This window comes from Eptesicus fuscus, chromosome 18 (genome assembly GCF_027574615.1).
Source record: "Eptesicus fuscus isolate TK198812 chromosome 18, DD_ASM_mEF_20220401, whole genome shotgun sequence".
Classification (NCBI taxonomy): domain Eukaryota; kingdom Metazoa; phylum Chordata; class Mammalia; order Chiroptera; family Vespertilionidae; genus Eptesicus; species Eptesicus fuscus.
In genome coordinates, this window is record NC_072490.1 from 43,146,626 (window position 1) to 43,171,215 (window position 24,590).

The 24,590-nt window shown below is 45.8% G+C and overlaps 1 protein-coding gene across 1 annotated transcript in view; it reads left to right on the plus strand.

Moving 5' to 3' along the window:
• CACNA2D3 (calcium voltage-gated channel auxiliary subunit alpha2delta 3) overlaps positions 1 to 24,590 on the plus strand; it is an 827,325-nt gene that overhangs the window by 726,197 nt on the left and 76,538 nt on the right. Inside the window, exons 28-31 of the mRNA XM_054729840.1 lie at positions 2,506 to 2,567; positions 3,524 to 3,568; positions 12,374 to 12,436; positions 17,193 to 17,263. Of these exons, the coding sequence (XP_054585815.1) occupies positions 2,506 to 2,567; positions 3,524 to 3,568; positions 12,374 to 12,436; positions 17,193 to 17,263 (241 nt within the window). The remainder of the gene's footprint in view (positions 1 to 2,505; positions 2,568 to 3,523; positions 3,569 to 12,373; positions 12,437 to 17,192; positions 17,264 to 24,590) is intronic.

A 24,590-nucleotide genomic window follows, 5' to 3' on the forward strand; every position in this document is an offset into this window, starting at 1 on the left:
AGGGAGTTCAGGAGCAAGGGAAGCCGTGTCTAGTTTAGGGCATCGGGACCAGGGAGAGGATGCAGCCTGCTGGAGTGAGATCAGAGGAAGCAGCCCGCATGATTAATGGGACGGAGGGACTGACTCATGAGGAAAGATTAAAGCGCTCCTCGGAGCTGGGGTACAGGCTGAAAGGGGCAGATGATAGCAGGCTGCAAGTATGAGATGGATAAACACCCAGGAGGGAGCCACTGGCTTCACTAGGGAGGTGAAAACAGGGCTCCATCCCAGAAGGAGGAACTCATGCCTGTGGAGGAACTCAGATGTGGGGTGGGCCGGGGGCAGTGGGGCTGCTGGAGCTGGAAGCACCATGGGGTGACTCTTTCAGAGAACCCTCTGCTCTCATCCTGCAGGGTCTCAGGTCTGCCTTGGTGCTGCCCTTAGCCCTGGGAAGCTGCCTCAGAAGTGCCCGCCTGCCAGGCTGGGAGGACTGACTGGAGAGGGTGCAGGAGGGCAGCTACAGGGAGCGGTGCCTCTGGGACAGACAGAGAGAGACAGACCCATGTCCCTCCCTCTTCTTAGAGACCAGTGAGTGGACGCCAGGGCAGTGTGGAGGCCCTTTGCTCTGAAGCCAGGTTGCTTCTGCCCTCCCAGTTTTGGGTTGAACCCCAGATACTCATTCCAAACCCCCTCCTGAGAGCACAGGGCCGCCCTCCCCTCTGCCTGCCGCAGGCCCAGCCTGCACCCTGGCCCACAGCTTCCTCGGAGGGCTCCTCCCAACAGGGGTGAGCCTGGCAGACATTTTGGGAGGCAAGATTTACTTGAAACAGCATTAAACAGCCCCTGGGCTCCAGCATCAGCTGCCCTTGGGTATTCTCTGGTATTTTCTCCAGGGCTGGGCAGAGCAGCTGGTATCGTCTGACATCACCGTAGGCTGTTGATAACCAGTTCACCAAGGCCTGTAGTAGAGAGGCGTGCTGAACACTGGGTGACATTCGGATCACCTGGGGTGCTTTTCTTAAACTACCTGCAGAGTCTCAGGCCTGCCTTGGTGCCCTCCCAGCCTGGCAGGGTATTTCTGAGGCCGCCTCCCAGGGCCAAGGTCAGCCCCAAGGCAGGCCTGAGACCCTGCAGGACCTCAGGGAGCTTCTGGTCCAGAGGGCAGATGCCACCTAGGGCAAAACAGGATGGAGCCGGAGTCTGAAATGGCTCCTCTCAGAGACTTTTCACTCTGCATGCTGCAGCCGTGCATGGCTGTGATCCTAGGGTTCACCTCTCATTCACAGCCCTGACATTCGGGTGCAAAGATAGAGGACGAGTCTCTCCCAGCCTTGACTCTCAGGGCTTGCTTCAATGATGTCTTTAGAAAATAGCAATGTGCTTGATAGTTATAAGGGTAACAGCCCAAGACCTCCATGAATCTTGCAGTTCCCACAGCCAACACAGCCCTGATTACCCAAGTGGGGAGTCCAACAAGTTTTAGGAGTATCAAGTGAACTCTTTTTTTTTTGGTAATTGCGTATTTCTTTAGATAGATATTATTACTCAGGTTGAGGTTACTTCATATATTTAAGTAAAAGAAGAAAGCATGGAAAGATAACAATACTGGTAGTATTTAGACATGGCAAAAATTGTTGGTGGGGGTAAGGGGTGGGATTGTATGCAATGGACTGAAGTTTGCAAAACTTCCCTAGAATAAATGGTGTCCCACAGGGAGTCCAGTATTCCCAGCAGAGTCTCATTCTTTCTTTTCAAACTCCTCAGAAGCTTTCTCACCACCCAAAGAGACTTTTTGTCCTGACTTGAGCACTTTTTGGAATGGTTCAGTAGGTACTTGGTCTTGGCTTCGTGGAGAGAAATAGTGTGAGCTTGTTTCTTTCTTAGTTCTGAGGTTCTACCCAATTCCACTTCCCAAACTTGCACATCACTTCTTCCCTTTCTGGTCCTCTCGCTAGGCCTGGCAATTCCTGTTGCTGTAGGGAGCTTTGCACAGACAAACAGAACGTGTGACTCCCTCAGTTCCTGGGGAGAGATCATGGAGATGTGAAGCAGTGACTCACTTCCGGAGACCAGCCTTACGACAAAGGCTTTTAAGCTTCACCTCTCACTAACACACGGATAGTACACATTTTAGAAATGCCGGTTTCTAAAACGGGAACTCTTGGAGAAACAGTGATCTTCTGAATATCATTTTTCCCCCATTTCTGTATTTAGCTTGTGTTGGGGAAGAGGTAAACACAAATGATGAATTTTTTAGAAATACTCAAGTCACCTGCCTCTAAGAACCACCTGCCCCGTGCTCAGTTTGCTCTGTATCAGGAGTTCTGTGAGTGCAGGTCACCTTGGGAATCCCTTACCTGAAAGATGACATGTCATTGCTGTGCACATCACGTAAATGTAGTCTGTGCTCGGTTTTATCTGGTGTGCTTTATCAGCTTCCTCCCTCACAGGTAGCCCTCAGTGATAACGTTGCAGAGTTGTGGAAAGGGATCTCTAATGCCCTGTTTTCTTCCTAATTGCTCCCAGCTGTCGGCATTCAGATGAAACTCGAATTTTTCCAGAGGAAGTTCTGGACCGCCAGCAGACAGGTGAGTTACGGTCGGCACGGAAGCCTCGGCGGCGCTGCTATGATACAGGTGCTCACACGCGGGTCCCCGGAGCCGCACGTTGCCAGGTTTCCGATGAATGTTTGTAAAATGAACCACCAGCTGCTCAGATTACTGTTCATTTCACTGTGGAGCAAAGGCTGTCCGCATGTCAGACGCCCGTGCTGGGAAGCAGGGACTTAGCTCCTATAGACAGTTATGATCCTGAGAGCAGGAGAGTGACTGTGTTTTCTTTTACTATCAGGGACTTTGGTGAATTGTCACTGTCTCTTCTAATCTTGTCACACCTGGCTGTTTACCTGTGAACTCCTTATTGCACTTTGGAAGGACTCCACATATCTGGGTTTGGCGAGGCGCTCATCTACCCTCTTGGGTCAGAGGGCTTCTCCGTCTTGGAGAATCTAGGGGTGTTCTCTCCTGGGCCTGTGCTCTAGGTACTAACTTCAGTGGTATTTGTCCAGTCATCTGGCAGAAATGGCAACACATAAATGGCCTCCGTGCTAAATGTTGGATGATAGACCCTTTCTTAAATGAAGACACTTTAGGAAACTATAAGAACACAGATGGGAGTTTGTAAAGAAGTCACTGGTGATTCATTCATTTAAAAATAAATAATTACATAATTATATTTCTTGTTACTCAAAGATGTTTGAATTCTTAAGATGATATCCATGTTAAATAACAACATAGATTAAAATGAAAAAAAAGCCAGCCCCCTCTCCCCCCAATTATCTTTTATATTACCATTTGGAGTTGGGATGTTGGTATTGATCCAAGAGAAGGCAGGTAAGACTCAGTGTGGAGAATTCTGTTTAGATGGAATTTGGAATTTGTATAATAGGCAGGGACTTCGGTGGCTTGTCCTTGAGTAACGAAGTGGCCATAACAGACCAGGGATGTCGCAGTAACACATTTCCCCTTGCTTTCCCCTCCTGCAGTGCGCCTCTCTGGATGGCAAATGCTCCATCAGCTGCGATGACGAGGTAAGAAGGCCTCCTGGGGAGGTGATGGAGGGTCCCTTCTCACAGAGGAAATGCTGCTCAAACAGCCTGACTGACGAATTGATCTGAGCCAGTCTCCAAAACACCCAGGGATACTTGCTTTGTTCCTTTTTTTTTTTCTTTCTTTCTTCCCCCAATCAGATAATTTATGAGAGCCTGAGAAATGTGCTTTAAATGTCGCATGGCAGCACTATTGGAATTCTGGCATTTTATAGGAAAAACTACAAATTACTGCCATTTGAAACTCACGTTACAATTCTCAAACCTTTTCCCCTGTGTGCCATCTCTTTTTATCTTCCTAACAACCCAGTGAAAGGGGTAGGAATGGTTATCCTGTTTTGCAGAGGGAGAAACTGAGGAGCAGAGAAATTAAATGATGTGCTTAATTTCATGTACTCAATGAGCTGAAAACCTAGGAAGTGAAAATTCAAAGTTTTTACTCTAGCATAGTGCTTCCCTCCTACAACTCTCCCCCCTTTTCTCTCTCTCTCTCTCTCTCTCTCTCTCTCTCTCTCTCTCTCTCTCTCTCAGAGGAATTTAAATCCCACGCATGAGCAATAGAAGAAAAAAGTGTATCACTGCCATAAGTCTGTCTGTCATACTTATGTTTTTACAGCATTCAACTCCACACACCCTCTGCCTCATGCTTTAGAGCAAGCAGATGTGTAGTGGCCTCTCCCTTTGGCTCTGGTAGCCTTTGTCTCCTGTGTTAGCTAAACATTAGTCAATACATAAACTGGGACTTATAAATAATCATATATTTATATTCCTGCCGGTTACCACAAGGATTAAAGAAATCCTAGCCAAACATAATTTCAAACAGAAAACATAGAAGTATATTTCAAAAAACATAGGCAAAGGAAAAACAAGTAGAGAACTGTAGAAGGGAGGAAGTTAAAACATACAATGATCAGTCCCCAGAGATCTGGCTGCCAGTTTTTAAAAAAAGAATCATAATTGTGTGAGTGAGTCAATATCCAAAGAGTAAAAGCCAAGCAATCAGCTTTTCAGAAGAAGCCCAACTTTTTCAGTCAGATAAAAAAAGAATTTTCCCATAGCCGATAGCAAAGAGCTTCCTATGATGTTTTATGACCAATACCCTTTCAGTAAGTTTGGGACTCCCAGTCATAGGATAGACACATGGCTTCAAACCTCTTCCCTTCTTTGGGACATTTAGTGCCATATTGGAGTTCTCAGCTCAAAATAACACAGCTCAATAATAACATTAATTAAACTGTTAACTTGTACAGTAGGTACAATTACTCATTTCAATTTGCTGTAAGAAAACTGAGGACAGTCAGTTGGTTAGTTGGGTGACTGTATTGGATGGTTGGTTGGCCATAGTTGTTTGGTTGGTTGATTGGTTCGTTAGCTCATTGGGTGGGTTGCTGCTTGGTTGGTTGATTAGTTGGTTACTAGTTGGTTGTTTTGATGGTAGATGGAAAGTTGGTTAAACAATTTGATTAATAAAGCCTAAGACAGTAATTTTCTTACAACCCACTTTGCCTCTGTGCAGCCTCACATATAAAAACAAGTGGAAATAAAAACTAGAATAGTCATCAAATCCACAATTAAAATACCATATTTTTTTATTTTTTAAATGCTTTTATTGATTTCAAAGAGAGGAAGGGAGAGGAAGAGAGAGAGAGAAACATCAATGATGAGAGAGAATCATCAATTGGCTGCCTCCTGAATGCCTCCCACTAGGGTATGAGCCTGTAACCTGGGCAAGTGCCCTGACAGGAATCAAACCGTGACCTCCTGGTCCATGTGTCAATGCTCAACCAGTGAGCCACACCGGGCCGGCGAAATAGCATATTTTTTAAAAAGTGGAAATGGATTTCCACTTAGAAACATCCAATATATGTTTGTTGTCCAATGACTGATTTCACAGGTGGCACAGTGTGGCAGTTAAAGGAGCAGGCTATGGAGTTTGGATAGATTCAAACTGTGACTCTAACAGTAATAAGCTACAAGAACTAGGGCACATTTTTGAACCTCTGTGCCGCAGTTTCCTCAGCTCTGCATTGGGGATAGAAATAGCCACCTCACAGAGTAATGGTGAGGAGTGAATGAGATGATATATAAAAAATGCATGGCACAGCTCCTGGCAAAATTCTAAGCACTCCGTAAATGTAAACTATAAACCAAAAATATCTACGATTTCCTTCTTGCCCTCGAGTAGCGGTTCACCTGATTCTAAAACCTCAGGCAGCAGTGGCACATGCACTTTAGGCAACTGAACGTTTCTCCTGGGCACAGTAAACACAGGTAAGATGCCCTCCTCACTGATGATCATCTTTAGCAGGCATCGGGATAAACGCCCATTCAAATGTCATTTAAAGTTTCACGTAGCTTGAAAACTAAGCATTGCATTTTCTCTGATTTCTGAACTTGGTCTGATGCTCAAATGTCCTCATTCGGCTTTGAAACTAGCATCCATTTCCCATTTTGACTCTAATTTTTGGCTTCAGGAGACCAGTTGACTTAGTTTTAAATGGAAAAGCCAGTGAGGCCCCTTTCCAACCTTTCTGATGACTCTTCCCATGTGTTCTTCTCCTTTCATAACTTTTGATTAAGCCTTCAAGACTGTGTCCCTCTTCTCTCTCACCTGCCCTCAAGTGATCAGGTCCCATAAAATCAGCTGCGGGGGCTCATTAAGTTCACATGCTTATGGCTTCTTCTCTGCACTGAAGATCTGGCCCAACCCCCTGGACTTATAGCCGTGCTTTGCCTTGGACCCACTCCCGCCCCTCTGTTTCACCCATCAGTGTACTCCATGGGCCTTCGCTGAGTGCCCTGGGCTGGTGGGTGGAGTCGGGATGGCCAGATGTCACCATGTCTTGTAGAAATACATCTCTGGTTGGTCCAGGCAGTGCTTGAGCCATGTGCCTTAGAGGGACTGCCTCTGAGCCTGACTGGAGACTTTTAAGGAGCTCCATTCCACTGAGGGTGAATGTTAGCTTCAGAGAGAGCACAGAGGCGATATTCATATGCTCACTCATTCCTTCAAGACATGTTTACTGAGCCTGCATATGTGCCTGCTACCTCTAACCCCTGGGAGTCAATGGGAAGCAGAATCAGAAATGGAACCTCATTCCATGGGAGCTCACTGGTTAGCAGGGAGACAGCATGTGTGGTTATCAACTGAGGCAAGTGCTGGGAAGTCAACTAATGTGGGTGGTCAGGGAAGACTTCTCTGAGGAGCAACATTTAAGTCACATGAAGATGAAGACGGAGATGACATCTCAAGGCATGAGAAACCATTTACAGGCAGAGATCACCACATGCAGGGTGCTGAGGGGGCAAAGGTTAGTGCGGTCTGTGGAAATAAGGTTGGCATTCAGACAGAAGGGAAGAAGGAGGGCCATGCCCACCTGTATGTTTCATTCATGGAAACCATTGTCTCCTCACTCCTCTCATTCTCTTCTCCCACTCCTTTCCACCGTCTCCTGATGAAGGTACAGTATTTTGCAAAGACATTGGAAGATGAGAAGTTTTTTTTCCTACGGAGGCATTTGGAGAAGGTGTGAGGGTAGCAAGAAGGTAGAAGATTTCATATTAAAAATCAGCTGCCACCTTCTCTTGTTCCAAAGGAATAGAGATGAATAGTCATGACTAGACTTTTAGACATTTCCTCTGGAATCTGAAAGACCTCCTTGATGTATGACAAGCTGGGGGAAGAGCTAAATCAAGTAGCCAGGTGCCTACATCTCTGCACCCACCCAGTCCAGCCAGTTGAATAGCTATTGAGGGCAAGGGCACCAGTAACTCCCACCAGGCACTTCTGTTCAAAGTGACCCCATTGCAATAAATTTTTCAAAAGACAGTATTTTGATAAGTGAACAAACAAAAAAGAAACAAACTCATGGATACAAAGAACTAATTCATGGTTGCCAGATGGGAGGGGAGTTGGTGGGCTGGGTGAAAGAGGTGAAGAGATGAAGAATTACAAATTGGTAGTTACAGAATAGTCACAGGGATGTAAAGTACAGCATAGGGAATATAGTCAATAATGTTGTGATAACTATGCATGGTGTCAGATGGGTACTAGACTTATCGGGGTGATCACTTCATAAGTTATATAAATGTCTAACCACTATACTGTACACCTGGAACAGATATAATATTGTATGTCAACTGTAATTGAAAAACATTTTTAATTATTTTTGGTAAGAGCCCAACCGTCTCCCTTTCCCTTTTCCTTTCCCTTTTTTCTCCCCTCCCCTCTCCTCCCCTCCCTTCCCCCCTCTCCCTTCCCCACCCCTCCTACCCACTCCCCTTTCCTCTCCCCTACCTCTCTCTCTTCACAAATGAAAACAACAGCCAGTATAATGCTGGGCTTCTAAGCAATCATTGTTCAGCCTGCACCAATCAAAGCAAACAGAAGTCAACCCCCTCACCGCCCCCCACCCCCAACAAAAGACAGAACAAAAAGCAACCAAGCTCAACCAACCAGCCTCCACAGCATCTTGCTATAATCTATGGAGCAAATTCCCTTTCTAAATGTATAGCATTAAGATACTTGATGGCACACAGTAGGTGACCAATAAACATCATTTGCTGAATGAATGTGGGCACAAGTTCTTTGAGGGCTTCCTATCCACTCTGCACTTCACAGGTGCTCAGCACTGGGCACTCCCCTCCCACTTAATCTTCTCAGCAACCCCAGGAAATAGGTGTTGCTATCTCCATCTTTCAGATAAGAAAACTAAGACTCAATGTTAACAGATTTTGCTCATGGTCACACTGATACCAAGTGTCAGAGTCTCTGATTCTCAAGCTAGTACTTGAGCCTCCGGGGGCTAATCCCACCTTTCTGTTACCACAAGCTCAGTGCTGCTTCTCAGCCCAGGCCCCCTTCCTCACCAGCTTTCCTCGCTGTCTGTGATTTTACCCAGTGAACATGACCTGGTTCTGGGCTTTGTCCTCAGGTTCTGACTCATCTGCCTTTGTGCCCTGGAATGGGATTTCTCTGAGCAATACTGAGTCACCAAATAATTGAAGAAAGATGTCCTTAAAAAAAAAAAAAAGAACAAAAAACTTCTCTTTGCCTCTCTCCCTCTCCGTCTTATCTTTGCATTTTCTAAACAACCTCACCCCTGGAGTAGGTGCTCACAATATCTGTCAAAACTTAGAGCTAAATTTCTCCAATTTCAGCTTGGACAGGGAGATGGGCAGACACCTTCCAAGATATTTGGCTTAATTTGGGGGGAAAGTAGCCTAGTGAGGGAAAGCTAAGAAAATGTCTCCTCTATTTCCTTTTGTTGGGGAGGGATATGGAAAAGTCCATTGAATATTATTTATTGTAAAGAGACATAGAGGAAGCAATTGGTCAGACTGGAATCTGGCTGATTCTGTACCAACTATTCCATAACCCAGCATCCTGCTCCCCTGATTCCAGTGAGCTTATTTCACTCCACCACACTTCCCAATAACAATTTAATCCAAGTGGTTGTTGGCAGGGAGGTCTGTTCAGGAAGTCATTGTGGTGACTCAATTTACCTAACATGAAAGTGTTGCCTATGAAATGTAATAGCACCTGTCAGAGTCAGCGACCCAGGTCTGCATCAATGACACAGCATCCTTACTTTTGACCTGTGATTTTCTCAGTGATTTGTAAATTGCAACATTGGCAGTATCTGTTCTTGGTTAATAGTGTGGCCAAGTCTATTAATAATCGGTGTAACCTTAAAATACAAACTTACTCATAAACAGTATGGTTTCTTCTCTGCCATTACTTCCTGTCATGGAATCCTAATTTAAGGAGGGGGGACATGAATTTAAAAATAATGTTAAATGGAAGTATGGTCCAAGAAGTAAGTGCCAATTGGTAGTCAGTGTAGAGCTAATGCGCTGCCCCTGCCCTTTCCAAGGAGAGCGTGCCTGCTATGCTGGAGCCAAACTCGAGGTCCTTTGGAGCACGGGGAAGCTTAGGCATATCGTTCTCTGGAGCCAGACCTCCTCCTGTTCCTCTTCCCATCACCAACTAGTAGGATGTATACCAATTGGACCAAATTAGGTGGATCATCAAGTGTATTTTTAAACTCTAGCCTATAATGGGCTCTTTTTCTTTCCTAGATTGTTCCTTAGCAAGTGGTAGGGACGTACAGAAAATCCCCCTCAGCTCTGTTTGGACAAAGTCTCTTGATTTCAAATATTAACTCAAAAAGCGTGTGTTGCCTAGATGGTGTGGTTCAGTGGTTGAGCAACAACCCATGAACCAAGAAATCACCAGTTCGATTCTAGGTCAGGGCATATGCCTGGATTTCGGGTTCGATCCCCAACCTACTGTTGACTAGAAGCCTTCCCAATAACATAAACGATTGATGAACACACATGCCCAGTGTGGTTCAGTGGTTGAGTGTCGATCTCTGAACCAGGAGGTCACGATTTAATCCCCGGTCAGGGCACATGCCCTGGTTGCAGGCTCAATCCCCAGGATGGTGTGTGTAGAAGGCAGCCAATCGATGATTCTATCTCATCATTGATGTTTCTATCTCTTTCTCCTCTCCCCTCCTCTCTGAAATTAATAAAAATATTAAAAAAAGAAAATACATTTATGTATTGAAAAAAATCTGCATAAAAGTGCACTGGCACTATTCAACCCATGTTGTTCAAGAAGCAACTGTATAATGTTTCTGATAAAATTATAAAATATCACAATATAGAATCCTTCCATTTACATTTGAATTTCTGAGGATGATCATAAGGATGCTCAAAGAGGTAGAGTTTGGTCAATTTTCCCAGGAGCTTCTCCTTATCCCTTGCTATTGAAATCATTCTCTTTGGAAGCATCTTTCGTATTATCTGTGGTGACTTTTTTCTTTCCGTATATGTTACCTCTGACAGATCCTAATGGGCCGGTGGCTTCCTGTGTGATAGGAGCTGATCTCCAACTGATCTTTCATGGACTTCACAAAATCTTGGCTTTTTCTCAGGATTTTTAATTGACTTTATACTCTATTTTCCTTGTACCTGCCTTGTGTTGTCCAATATTTACAACATTAGACAAACAGATAGATATTGACCAAAGATATAGGTCTAATAGCAAGAGCACTACTTGGCTAGGGATGTTTGAGGAGGAACTAATTTTATAATTAGGGATGGGGGTGGTTCATGATGACTTTTAATTCTTTACACATCTGGAACGATTTGGAGAGTCAATATCTGAATATGGAGAGTGCGCCTATACTCCGTGAATATTTACTGATTGGATGGAAGTTAACCTCTCTTTGACTCAGTGTCTAGATCTGCCAAATGAGGACCATGACATTCAAATCGGCAAGGATTTGGAGTTGTCTAATATGACCCAATGTAAACTGGATTAAAACTCATTGGAGTACTAGTGTAATCTAAAAAAAAAAACAAAACATTGCTGTCTAAAAAACTTTCTACAGTGATGGAAATGTCCAAAAGTAGACTCATTAGCTACAGCTGGTATGAAACACTTGCAATGTGACTAGTGCAACTGAGGAACTGGATTTTTCATTTTAATTCATCAACTTACAATTAGATTTAAATCTGCATGTAGCTCATGGCTGCCATATTGGACAGCACAGCTCTATGATGTCGCTTCCATAATGTTGTCTCCAAAAAAATGGACAAAGTTGGTCAAGCTTCCCACCAGGGCCAGAGTAATATCCATGCAGCTAAGAGCTTCTTCAAATAGCAGGAGTGTGACCAGGTTACCCAAGCCATTCATCTGGCCCCTCTGAGTAACGGAGAGAAACCCCACTGCTCACCAGAGCCACCCACTCTTTCATAGAAGGTGCTCACAAGCTTCTCATTTTCTGCTAATTCCCCACCACTGCCTAGTCATCAGGGATGAGTCTCTCTGAGCAGCTCAGTGCTGCACCTTTTGTGCCTGATGAAAACCAACTCCATGGATAGTTAAATGTCCCTGAAAACACCAGCCCTGCGGTGGCCTGCAGCGAGGGGGAACTCAGCTCAGGGTAAAGATATGTTACAAATTAAATGCTGCAGTTGGTATGTAAAGCTGCAATAAATAGAAACTGAGTTACATCAAGGACGGAATTAAACCTTAAGTTTAAACTCCACAGCACTGTAATTAAAACTTAGCCTGTAGCAAATCATTCACTTGAGATTAAAGTAGTGTGGGGGAAGCAGAGGTTTGGGCTTACCTTGCTTTCCACAATTTATAAGTCTGAGCTACCAAAAGCTAACAGCCCTGCCCCCAAATCCAGCTCCCAATTAAAAACACAGTTTGAAAACCTTTAGGAGGCCTGAGGGGCCCCTTTAACAGAAGTCTGCCCCTTCCCCCATCCCTGCCCAAGTCTATGAACAAATTAAAAAATATTGCCTGGTCCCCTGATGGTCTTCTGAGCTGACACGGTGTTTTCATTAATACATCATTAGAGTAATGACATTGTGCTGGTGTTTTGCTTTCAAACCAGCCTGCACTTCAACCACTATGAGTACAGGCTTGGGGCCTCTGCACACTTTGTTCCTGGGAAGTATTATCCACATAAAGAAAAAAAAAAAAAAAGGAAGACAAGCTGTAATTCATAAATTTTTAATGCGTCTTCTTTTTCTCCTAATCTGGGATGTTCAGGCTTGCTTGGTGTTTAATTTTTGTTTGTTGGTTTTGCAAAGTAAACACCGGGGTTAGATGAACCATGGCCTTAACTCCTACTAGAGTCAGCAGGCCTTTCCAACTCTCCCACCACAACCCAAAACAGGTTTCTCTCCCATTGGAAGTGTGTCCTTCTGTGCGAACGCAGTCCGAGGATACAGAGTTGAAACTGTGGTATTTTTATTTTCTAGACTGTGAACTGTTACCTCATAGACAATAATGGATTTATTCTGGTGTCTGAAGACTACACACAGGTGAGAAATTCCTATCAGCTGAGAGTAAGGAGCTTGGATGTGCTTGAGTCAGGGAATGCAAATTGTGGTGTTAAAACTTTGAGACAATGATCTATATTTAAGAGGTAATAGCAGGAGATTATAAACCCTTATTTCCATCCCTCTAAGAATGTCACAGCCCACTTCTCAGCAGGCCCCAAAGAGTTTTTACCTCCCAGTGGGGGTCTGGGGGTGGGTGGGGGCGGTACAGAGCCCAAGGTCTGCTCACTCACTCATAAAATGTTCAATTTATAGAACTCTATGCCTCAAGGGTAGAGGTGCCTTAAAGAGTTTGGGCAATTTTAAGGAGGTTTCCTCCTTTTGATATTTTATCTTCATATTTATATATACACACAGACACCAATATATATATATATATATACATACATACATATATCCCAACATAATTATTCTTTATAGCTTTCTTTCTGGTTTCTGCTTTTTAAAAATTAGTAATCTGAGTTCAAGGATTAACTTGTACTCCCAACATTGAGGGACAAGGATCCGGAGATAGACAAAGAATGTTCTTCATTTGAGGGAGCCATGTGCAGTGCAGGGGCAGGAGGGAAAGAGATAGAAAAAAACAAAGAAACAAACAAGCTATGGGGCTGAGCACAGAAGTCTCCAGTGTATTCAGAAATCAAAATAAGAGTTAAAATTCATGGCATTAAAACTTTGTGCATTAATTTTATTTTATTTTTTGCAATTAGAAGTCAAATTAACATATTAAAAGAAGGTACAATACAGGCAGGGGTAGCAGTGCTGTGCAATGTACAGGTAAAGGTCCTGGTGAGACCTCTCTTTCTTAACTAGTTTTGGGAACTTGTGCACATCACCAAACCTGCCTGGGCCTCCTGGCGGGCTCTATGGAAAGAGAATGGTTGACTACATCTGGTTTCTTCTAACTCTAATATTTGAGGATACTGACATTTTATAATGAAGTCCCATTTAAATAATTTGAAATTCTTTAGTAGCCAACAATACAGTAGACCCATTATTGCTTAATAAATTAATTAATTGTCCTTAAGTGCGGCTTCGTAAGGTCAGAGCTTAATGCTCGTTAATGTATAAATACAGGCCGGAGGTAGCATGTAGAATTGTGCTTGCTTCTTTTCCATCCATGAGATTGCTGTGGGATTTTTAAATGCACCTTTGATGGGTGAAAACTCATACTGTTGACACTCAAACTGCCCACACCCCATCTCCTCAGAGGCTGAACATCATTGGACATTGGCTAGTTAATGGCTATTAGATAAGAGGAATAAGCCCACAAAACAAGGCCAGTCTCAGAGGGAGCCGGGAAGTCCATAGGCCAGTGGTAATAGACCCGTTATGCTGGGAGGAGAAACAGTAAGATATTCAAGGTATGGTGATGCACAGAAACTAGACTTTTGGTGGTGAGCATGCTATAGTATCCTAGCTAATAAAAGAGTAATATGCAAATTAACCATCACTCCACTACACCCACAAGCCACACCCACAAGCCAATCAGGAGCGAGTATAGAAATTAACCCAACCAAGATGGCTGCAGCCACGGAGCGAGCAGGAGGCTTGGGTTTCCCAGGCAATGGAGGAAGCAAATCTTTCTGCACACCCTGGCAGGCCCAGGCCTCCACTCAAGGCTATAAAGTTTCAATTATAGAAGATAAATAAATCCCAACAAAAATGGCGGCAGCCATGGAGCTGGAGAGAGCAGGAGGCTTGAGTTTTCCCCGGCAATGGAGGAAGTCAAGCTTCTGAAGCCCTGGCCTGCCTTGGCCTGTGCTCAAGGCTACAAAGTTTCAATTATAGAAGATAAATAAATCCCAACAAAAATGGCTGTGGCACGGAGCAAGCAGGAGGCTTGGCTCCGCTCAAGGCTACAAGTTTCAATTATAGAAGATAAATAAATCCCAGATACTAGGGCCTCCCCTTGGGTCGCCGGGGGGTGTGGCCAGCCTGCAAACCACCACAGGCCCCTCGACCAGGCCGCCCCATGCCCCAAGGGAACCCCCACCCTGATCTGGGACACCCTTCAGGGCAAATCAGCTGGCCCCCACCCGTGCACCAGACCTCTATCCTATCTAATAAAAGTGTAATATGCAAATTGACCATCACTCCAACACACAAGATGGCTGCCCCCATGTGGACACAAGATGGCCGCCACAAGATGGCCAGCAGGGGAGGGCAGTTGGGAGGGACCAGGCCTGCAAGGGAGGGAAGTTGGGGGCGATCAAGCCTGCAAGGGAGGGCAGTTGGGGGTGACCCAGGCCTGCAGAGGAGAGAAGTTGGGGGCGACCAGGCCTGCAGGGAAGGGCAGTTGGGGGAGGACCGAGGCCTGCAGGGGAGGGCAGTTAGGGGCAAACAGGCTGGCAGGGGAGCAGTTAGGCATCAATCAGGCTGGCAGGGGAGTGGTTAGGGGGTGATCAGGCTGGCAGGTAGAAGTGGTTAGAGGCAATCAGGAAGGCAGGCAGGCAAGCAGTTGGGAGCCAGCAGTCCTGGATTGTGAGAGGGATGTCCTACTGGGATCGGGCCTAAACGGGCAGTCGGGCATCCCTTGAGGGGTCCCAGATTGAAGAGGGTGCAGGCTGGGCTGAGGGACACACATCCCCCTCCCCTGTGCACGAATTTCATGTACCAGGCCTCTAGTTACAGATGCTAAATTATAATGGTGTATGCCAGGGCTGACCAGCAGCCCCTGAATAACGGATGAACAGATTACTCCCTCACAGTTTCACTGTGAAAGAGAGGGCTAAGGGATTGCTGGCTCAAGGGTCCAAGCAGCCTTGATTGCCTGCCTCGTTAGCCTTTTATTATAATAGCAGTTTGAGATAAAGTTTATCTTTAAGATACAATCAGTAGGGGAAGTAATTTTGGAAGGACACATGTGTTTGCAGTGTCCTTTAAGCAAGGGCACCCAAAGATGAAGATGAAGGATTCCAGTAAACACCTGGGGGTCTGCACATGCACAGACTTGTTTGGAAAGGTCAAGGAATAATTAGGGGCGCCGCCTTCGACACTCCCCTAAGTCTCCCCTAAGTCGGAATTCCGATAAACAGGGCAGGCGGCCTTCCACACACTTCCCTTTTCTCAGAATGTCCTCCGTACAAACTTTCCAACCAAGTCTCTCGTGCTCCCCAACAGGTGTACACCTGAAACTTACATGTTATGAACCAATGTTAGCACAATTTTTTTTAAAAAAAAGAAGAATCATTGATGGAACAAGAACCCAAATTAATAACCAGTGAGGAGGAGCTCTGTCCTTCTGCCAGAATCACGAAGGGCCAGGACAGGAGACTGATCCTGGGGCATGGAGGGTATGGGGTGTCTTCCAGTGTGAGTCCTGGACCAGCCAACAACGTGAACCATGAGATAGTGACTAGCAAAGCCATGGCCTTACACATGGGCTCTGCTCCCTGCTGGACCTCTCTGAGGAGGAGGCCCGCCACCCTGTCCCGGGAGCCTGCCTCTGCCTGGGCTTGTTGGATGTTGTCTGGTTTCCTGCACCCCAATTAGGATAATTCTTCTTCATCTAGGAACCAGTTCCATTGGCACTGGCCCACTTACACACATGTCACACCAATGTCCTCTCGCTCCTAGCGGCCTCACATGCCAGTTTACCAAGTGTCCCTTAGTGGAAAGGCAGTGCTCAATATTCAGTCAGAGAAACGTTTCCTATTTCTGTCTCCTCCTCTCCTGACTTTTTTGGCAAAGTGCACGTAGGCTTTTCTGTCTGAAAACTCCGAGGAGCATGATTGAGGTCACTCAGTTGCGAATGGAATCGGGATTAAGTTAACACAAAGCCTATGGACCGTATTAATTCAGGCTCCTAGAGTAATGCCCTCCACCCAACCACACATAAGCTATAAATCCTCGGAGCGGCCACAGTAAAGAGAAGGGTTCTCTCCTGGTAGACACTGGCTGGTGCCAGGGCTTTGGCTGGGAAAGGCTGGTCTGCCATACTGCATGCCCCTCCCCTGAGGGACACTGGAGGGATGAGGGCTGCGGGAGCACATTGACCTTTCATTCAGTGTTAGCGAATCTCAACCAACAACTAGATTTTTGAAAGCATCAACTTGGGGTGGGAAGGACTGCTAGGCCTCAGAGACCCTGAAGACCGCCCCAGGTAGGGGAAGGGTAGGCCATTGGAATCTGACTGCCAAGCTGTCTCCTCAAGGGGCTGACTGTCCTCTTTCATTGACATATGCCCTGCCTGCCCACGGGCAGAAAGAGAGTTTCTCAGAAAGTGATTTTGAGAAAGGGCATGTTCTCAGCTATAGGAAATGGTAGAGGGCCGACGAAGAGAGCTGCTATATTTCCCTAAACAGGTCATCCAGGAATTATAAACAATTCTTTTATTAATGCTTAGGAAGTCCTTTCACAGCCTGTTTCTATCTGTATGAAGTAGTGTTTTAATCACAAGGGATTGCGTGCAGATTAATGCTTCCTCTATCCAGGGTAGTTGGTGTGTGTATGCGTGTGTTGTGTGTAATTCCAGCACTCAGCATGTGCTATGCAATGCAACATCCCCCACCCCGCCCCTGCCCTGCATTGCAGACCATTCACATCTGCTTACTAGTTTGCTCACGCCGTCTAGTAACTATGAAGACCTTTCCCACTTTTATGTAAAACCCTGAAAACCTGCCTTTTGCTCCTGTCGGCTCCAGGACACAGACTGTGTCCATTTTTCTTCCTTCTCTGGTGCGTGGGCCCATTATTTCTCTACACTTCCTCACGGGTCTTCTTTTCTTCCTTGCAGACTGGGGACTTTTTTGGTGAGATCGAGGGAGCTGTGATGCACAAATTGTTAACAATGGGCTCCTTTAAAAGGTAAGATTTTATGGCCCCCTGCGCCCCCCGGAGAAAGTTTGCCTAAATAAAATAAAACAAACCAAGGTCAAGTAAAGCAAGCCTGGACTTGACCCCGTGGCTGCTTTGCACTTGTGTTCATGCTCCAGAAGATCTCGCTGAAACCCGATGCCTCTTCGCGAGTGTTAAGAGTCTTAGAAACTCAGCTCACAATGAGTTTCCTGTTCACCCAGCCCAGAGTTTATTGGAGGCCAATATTGAAGTTGGAGCCTGCACTGGGACACAAGTATATCAGTCTCAAACAAGCGATTGCAAAAAAAAAAAAAAAAGTAGGAAATGTTTTCACCTGGTCAAAAAGGGGTGCATTTTGTCTCCAATTGACAAGCCAGGGAGATCTGGACCTCAGGGATGGAAAGTGATATTTAGAGACTTGATGATATAATTGTTTGAAATCAAGTGAAAGGTCTCAACACTTGCTCCCAGCTGGAGGTAAGTTTAAATCTGCTGCTAGAAGCAAACCCAGATGGTGCCACATTCCACTGGCGGCATATACTACTCAACTGGGTCCGGAGAGCTCTCACGGATCCTGAGAGAAGCTTCCTCACAGTCCGTCCCGGGATGGCAGCCCTGCTCTTGGGGCACCAAAGCCTATGGGAAAAGCCATCACCCCCAAGAGATCAGGGTGCCAGGAATGTCCCCCAGGTGTCAACCTGTCTCCCTTCCCTTGGCCTCCCAGGCCTCTGGAGGGATGCCTTCATGGGCATATTTGATGCTGCTGAATATATAATTGCAGGAAATACAAGGATGGACCTCAACGCACCAGTGGCTGCTGGTGGGGAGGGCAGTCTCCCCATGGATCCCTCTCCTGCAGCTGAGTGGCCAGGAAGTGTTAGCTCAGGAAATCAGACTTTGAAGCCAGTCAATAGGACCATCTGAGCACTGTGCTGAAAGCAGGGAATTCAAAACTGATGGCCCAGTTTTTGAGATTCCATAGCTTGTTTGTGCCAGAAGGAGGGAAAAAAGAAATGATACAGAAATTGGCCAAAGTCCAGCCCTTCTGCAATCTCTGACACACTTGCTCCCAGGAGCAGACTGCTCACTCCTGCTCATGCTTTCTCTGGAATTCAAGAATAGGCCTTAACTTGGGTGCCAGGAGTGATGGTGCACATGCGTGAAAACTGCTGGGAGCCAGGCTGAGGTTGCTATGGAGTTTCTCTGGATGTCTTAAAGCGTCCAGGGCACTCCTGGAGTGTCTGCTGCCCAGGGCACCACTGCTGTTGCTATCTTTATGTAGGTGTGTACATTTGTATCGTGTTAGCATGTTTTCAGCTTGGGAGTCAGGGGAGACCAAAGAGGAAGAGTAATCACACACCTGTTTCTCATCTGAAAGCAGATTTTTTTTCAACTTCTTTAACAAAATCTGTTTTTTTCTTTTCCCTCTTGGATATTTCTTTCACACAGTTTGGTGGGAGAAAGAACGGTTGTAGAGTGGAATTCTAAATTCCTAGTCTTCTCCTTAATGTGGGTGAAGTGTGGTTGACGTGAAGCTAGAACATTCTCTCGCTATGAGAGAGTACCTAATGTATTTGTGAAAAGGGAAGGGCTGGGGACTTGTTTTCAATGTTAACAGCAACTGCTATCATCTGGGAGTGAGCTGACAGACCTCCTGAGCCTATTGGAAGGGGCCCCTCCCTGGGACCAGGAAAGTTTGGGATTAGGAGTTGATGGATTGGGTTTGAATCCAGGCTTTGACTAGCTGCATGACTTAGAACACGTTACCTCTCCAAGCTTTGGTTTCCTTACGGGGAAAATGGAGATGATAATGCTAATTACTTCCATGGGTTTCTGTCCGAGTTAATAAGATGATGGTAAGCATAAGGTTCTGACACGGTGCATATATCAGGGCTCTGTAATTGCTGGCTGCTGCCTTGACCTTGGTCGCTATGGATCTTGGCTCAGCCTTGGCCCCAGGTGATGCTTCTGCTGCATCCACACGTCTCACAACAGGCTTCCACCACACCTGGGATGGCTTCTCCAGTGCCGATGCCCTGCAGTCCTTGAAATCAGACATCCCTGCCCTGGCCCTTTGCAGCACACAGTGCTTACGCACAGCACAGCTGGACAGCCCCTGCATTCGGAGACATGTGTTTCAGAAGCAACACCTACGAACCAACTTACAGGATGTAGCTGCAAGTCACCGTCAGTGGTCTGGGACAGAGGTCGTGCACATGTTAATCTGAGACCCACCCCTACCCCAAACTAGGACACATGGAGGCGGAGTTGCTCTGGCGATGTGGCTGGGCCCAGATAAAGCTCAGGAATAGGTCTCTGAGATGGCCTTTGATCTTAGCACCATGATCAGTGCCCGGATGGCACTAAGTTTTTTCTTTGATCTGCTCATGCCCAGTCCTAAACAAATGAGTTCCATATACAAGAACCCTACAAACCATCTTTTTCAGAAAGAGCGCTCAAAGAGAAGAGCACCCCTCCCCTTTACCAACCTCCCATCTGTGACCTCCTCTGGCCCCTGTGTGCTGCCTCTCCCTGATGCTTGCCCGTGTGGCAGTGGACTCTTTCCTGGAATGTTTGGCCACTTGCCTGGTGACCTGGTGGTCATTCGATCTAGCAGTGCCATTGGCGGGAAAGGGCACCCACTTCTGTGTCTGCAGGGCCCTGTAGAAGGAAGGGAAGCCACCAACTTGCATGAGCAAATGACCAACTTGAGGAAGTGTGTGCATACAATCTAGGAGACACAATGGTCACTCTTGGTCATTTAGCTGAGTCTCTGACATGACTCTGGCCGCCCCCAGCTGGCATATGACATAGCATCCAGGGGCCAAATAATATGCCTGGCGCTTCAGCAGTGTGACAATAATGACCACCACGGTGACCTTCCCTGAGCACCTTCCATGCACCAGGCCTGGGTGGCACCTGAGAGATCTTACCACTTGCAGTCCTTCCCAATAACCCTGTGAGACCGGTCTAGACAGGACCGGCTGCACAATCAAAGGGACACAATGCAAAATGACCACATGGGGCCCTTTGTTCCCAAAGTGTCAAGAATTTCAAGACAGTGACAGCAGAGCATTGAACCAAGCACAGGGCCCTTCTAAGTGAGGCTTCTATGCAGTGACACAGGCCAGTGTGCCCATTTAGCCAGCCCTGGGTATAAATATACCCATTTTATAGATGGAAATAATGACATTTGGACAGGTTAGGAACTGGCCCTAAGTCTCTGTGTATCAGAGCTGGATTCAAACATTCTGTGGTCTGAGCACAGAGAGAATTTTCTAGCTTCTGTCCTTGTCCTGGTTCTACGTAAAATTAGCGCCTGAAGCTTCCTTGAGCTCCTCTGGGAAGTGGAGGATGGCCTAGGAGGATGCTGTTTCAGCAGTGTCTTATCTGGGCAGGCAGGGCTCTCAGGATGGGGGGCCCGCTGAGTGATATGATCCCCCAGATTTCTTCTAGCTGAAGCTGACAAACCATTGACCCAAGCCATGTTCCCAGGCTTCACGCATTTTCTCATAAGATACCATATGCCTGGTCAGCTTTTTGTATTTCAAACAGAGAGCTTCAAATACTCCTTCCTCCTTATCACGGAAAGTAAGTGAACTCCCTGAGTGGTGACTCATTTAGGGCTTTTCATTTTAGCTGTTTTGCTTTTTCGCACATGTTCATGTCTAGCGAGTGCCTTACGTTTATGTTTCTCAGAATCCACACTCTGTGGTTCCCTTCATGTCATCGGCAGTGACATCTCCCCTCTGACAACTACTGAGAGAAAATCTAGTTATCGCGCTTCAAAATATTTTTATTGTAATTCATTTACCCCTCCTCATTTCCTTGCCCCAAGTGATGCAAATTCAATGTGAAATATGAAGGGAAAGTGGGGAAATGGACATAGCCAGTCGCAGGAGAGTATCCAAGGCTCCTGACAGGGCCTTGGTGATGCCTGGACTTGAAATAAGACTCGGGTTGAGCACCAGAATCACCACCATGTGGCCTAGAACAGATTCCTCAGTCTCTTTGAGCCTGTTTTTTTTTTTTTTGTCACCAACATATGGACCTGGGGGAGGGTGGTTTTGTCAACCAAAACAAGACCTGAAAATGCCGTGCAAATTAGAAAGCTTTGCAAACAGGAGGTAAGATCAGCTCCTGGATAAGAGTTCCCAAAATCTGAGAACTTCTTTTTTTCTCTTTATTTTAGTCACTAATGACCCCCCAAAGGTGGTTACTGCACAACAGTTACCTCCACAGCACAGCATTCAGGGTGGGTGTATGGCCCTGGCCTCTGCCAAGCTCTTCTAGAAGGTTTTCAAACACACCTATGCCGGGCTGCACCCAGGAAATTCTTGTTCAGTGCAGGGGATGAAGCCCAGGTGTCGATGCTTTATAAAAGCACCCACGTGATTCCCATGTGCAGGCATGGTCAAGAAATACTAAGTTGAAGATACCTGGTTATTAGTCTAGATGCTGGCCACTTCAGAGCTGCTTGAATTTGGGCAACTTTAACTCACTACATTTCAGTGTTCTCTGTAGCAACATGGAACTGAAATGTAATAATGCATGCATTTAACAAACATTCTTGTGGTTTCTGCCAAGGGGTCTTCCCTTGTTCTTTGTGTATCTAATTAAGCTTGAGGAAGGAAAGGCCAATTGGGCACACCTGGCCTTTGGCTTGCGGAGAAATGAACCGCTTGCTAATACTTTGTTTTTACCTTGGGATCTACTGATGGTTCCTATCTCTCTCGGCTGTGTCTTTTCCATTTTTTTTTTTTTTTATGTCCTTGGTGCATCATGCCTCGGCTTTCACCCTCATGAGACATTCATACGTTCTCTGTGGGTCTGCGGAATGTCCTCCTCACCTTGCCCTCCACACTTTCATTAATGGAGTTGGCTTGTATAGAATTCCCTGGGGTGGCTCCTTCTGCTATTTCCCTTGCCTTTCTAGAAAGGTGACCCATCAGGTAGAATTCAAAGTTTGGACCATGTCTACCCTGTCTCTATATGATGGAGCTGCCCCGGCTCAGTGACAGATGGTGACTTGGGAGCTTTCCCTGTCCTGGGTAATTACATTACAATTCAGCAAATGCCCTGGCCTTGGAGTCTAGAGAGTGTTAAAAGAGAAGTCTGTTATGTTTGGATGTCTGCTTTCCTTTAATGCCGACTGCCCTGCTGATGTCTAATACTCAACAACTCATGTAATGAATGTAATGGCTTTTTGGCTTCCTGTTGACCTGACCGTGGCCACAGAAGTATGCTTTGTCAAAGGTGGTGTCGAAGGGACAAGAAGACAGATTGGCTTGGACAACTGTGTTTCTGGGCCAAGCCTTCTGGAGTGCAGAGACTCTGAGATTTCCATGCACCGCTCTTTAACATCCTAACGCTGCTGCTTGAGGATGCCCGATTACAGCAAAACAATAGCTGCCCTCATCTTCCTCATAATGACAGCATGTCTGATGCATTGAATACTATCTACAGGCAAAGCAGTATTCCAGCATTTCCAAGCATTGCCTCAATTAATCCCATAACAACTCCATGAAATAGCTGCTACCATTATATCCACTTGACAAAAGAGGAACTGGAAGTAGAGGCTCCAAGCATTTTAGTAACTTGTCCAAGTTCACATACAGCAGTGAGGGAGGGAGATGGAGTTTGAACTCGTGTCTCTTGGATTCCAGATTCTAGACCATGGTTGGTTCATCACTACTTATCCTTCCCATCATTGGAGCAGACTAAGTATCTTCTGCAGAGATAATTATTCACATTCAGGCTTCTTTGGCTTCAGGAGATAGTGAAAGAAAGTTTCTCAACAAAACGTGGAGTCCAATGGATCAATTAGTAGCTGGATCTACTAGAAATGATAGGAAATCACAAAATACCAAGGAGTTAAAGAACATAGGAATCTTTTTCTCTATTATGTGAAGATAGTCTGAAAATACTAATTTGGGGGCCTCAGTAGTCATCATGGATATATGATTACATCTTTTGTCTCTACTTTCCTCCAAGTTGGCTTTTAATTTCAAGATTACTTCATGGTCCAAGATAGCTGCTGAGAACCAGCCATCACATCTGCACTCTAGGTTGGCAGAAGGAGGATTTAGGAAGGTCCAAAAGGCCAAGTAAAATTCGTTATTAAAATCAATTTTAATAAATATATTTTATTAATTAAAGGTGTATTTATTAAAATATTTACTCCCATACAATACATCTGCTTGATCTCATGGCCTCACCTAGCTACACAGGAACCTGGAACATGTGCATATTGAAAGGTCAGAGTTCAGCTTGACAGAGAAGTGAATGGATATTGGCAAACTAGGATCATCTCTGCCACAGTCAGCCTGCCCCAGTTTGCTCCAGACCACACAAGTCCTTTACATATTGCATCTGGCCTCCTGCGATATCCACTCTGAAAAGCTTCCAGAGTTGAGGCTGTGTTCACAACTTCGAGTTTCCCCCACACCCCACATGCCCAGCATAGTCCTGAACACAGATGGTCATAGCCACCATCTAGCTCTTCGGTCCAGGATGCTCGATCCCAGACAATGAAAGCAGAATCACTCAATAACGCCTACTGGGTTTCACTCATAATATTAATGGCAACACCAGCACTCCTAGGTACTGAGGTACTGAGCCTCAGGTATGAGCAACACACTGTGCTAAGTGCAGCGCAGGCATTACTGTGGTGTAGTTGCTGAGAAATGTAGACATGGCTTCATGAACTTGGCAGAGCCCAAGGAGGCTCCCCCAGCACCCAAGTTTATAGCCTCAAATGGGCTTTGCATTAACTCATTCCCCAAGCAGACTTCAGCTGTTTCTTTCTGTTTCTTAAACAAAGAAGCAAAAGAAATTTAATCTTTTCTTTGTGGGATTAATCATGATTCCATTTTCCCCTTCTCTTTAACAAGCAAAGCTAATTTTCATGGAAGAGGCAGGTGAATGGGCAAATGAGCTGCTGGCTGGGTGCACCTCCAGGGCCCCCAGGCATGTTATCCTTTGACCCAGGATTCTGGAGGCTTCGTGGGCTCTCCGGGGCCACGTTATTTCAGAGGACACGCTGGTCTTGGTTCTGGGAGACTCGCATTTGTTTATCAAATCACTGCTGCCCTCAAGGGTGATGAGAAATTCTGTTCACCCTTGAGGTCTGCAGGTGGCACCTATCTAGTTGGTGAGTGAAGCATGTACCTGTATTAGTCTGCTAGGGCTGCCACAACAAAATATTGGGTGGCCTATTTATTTTCTCACAGTTCCAGAGGCTGTAAGTCCAATATTAATGTGTCAACAGGTCTGGTTTCCCCCGAGGCCTCTGTCCGGGACAAGATGGTCTTTATATCCAAATGTCCTCTTCTTA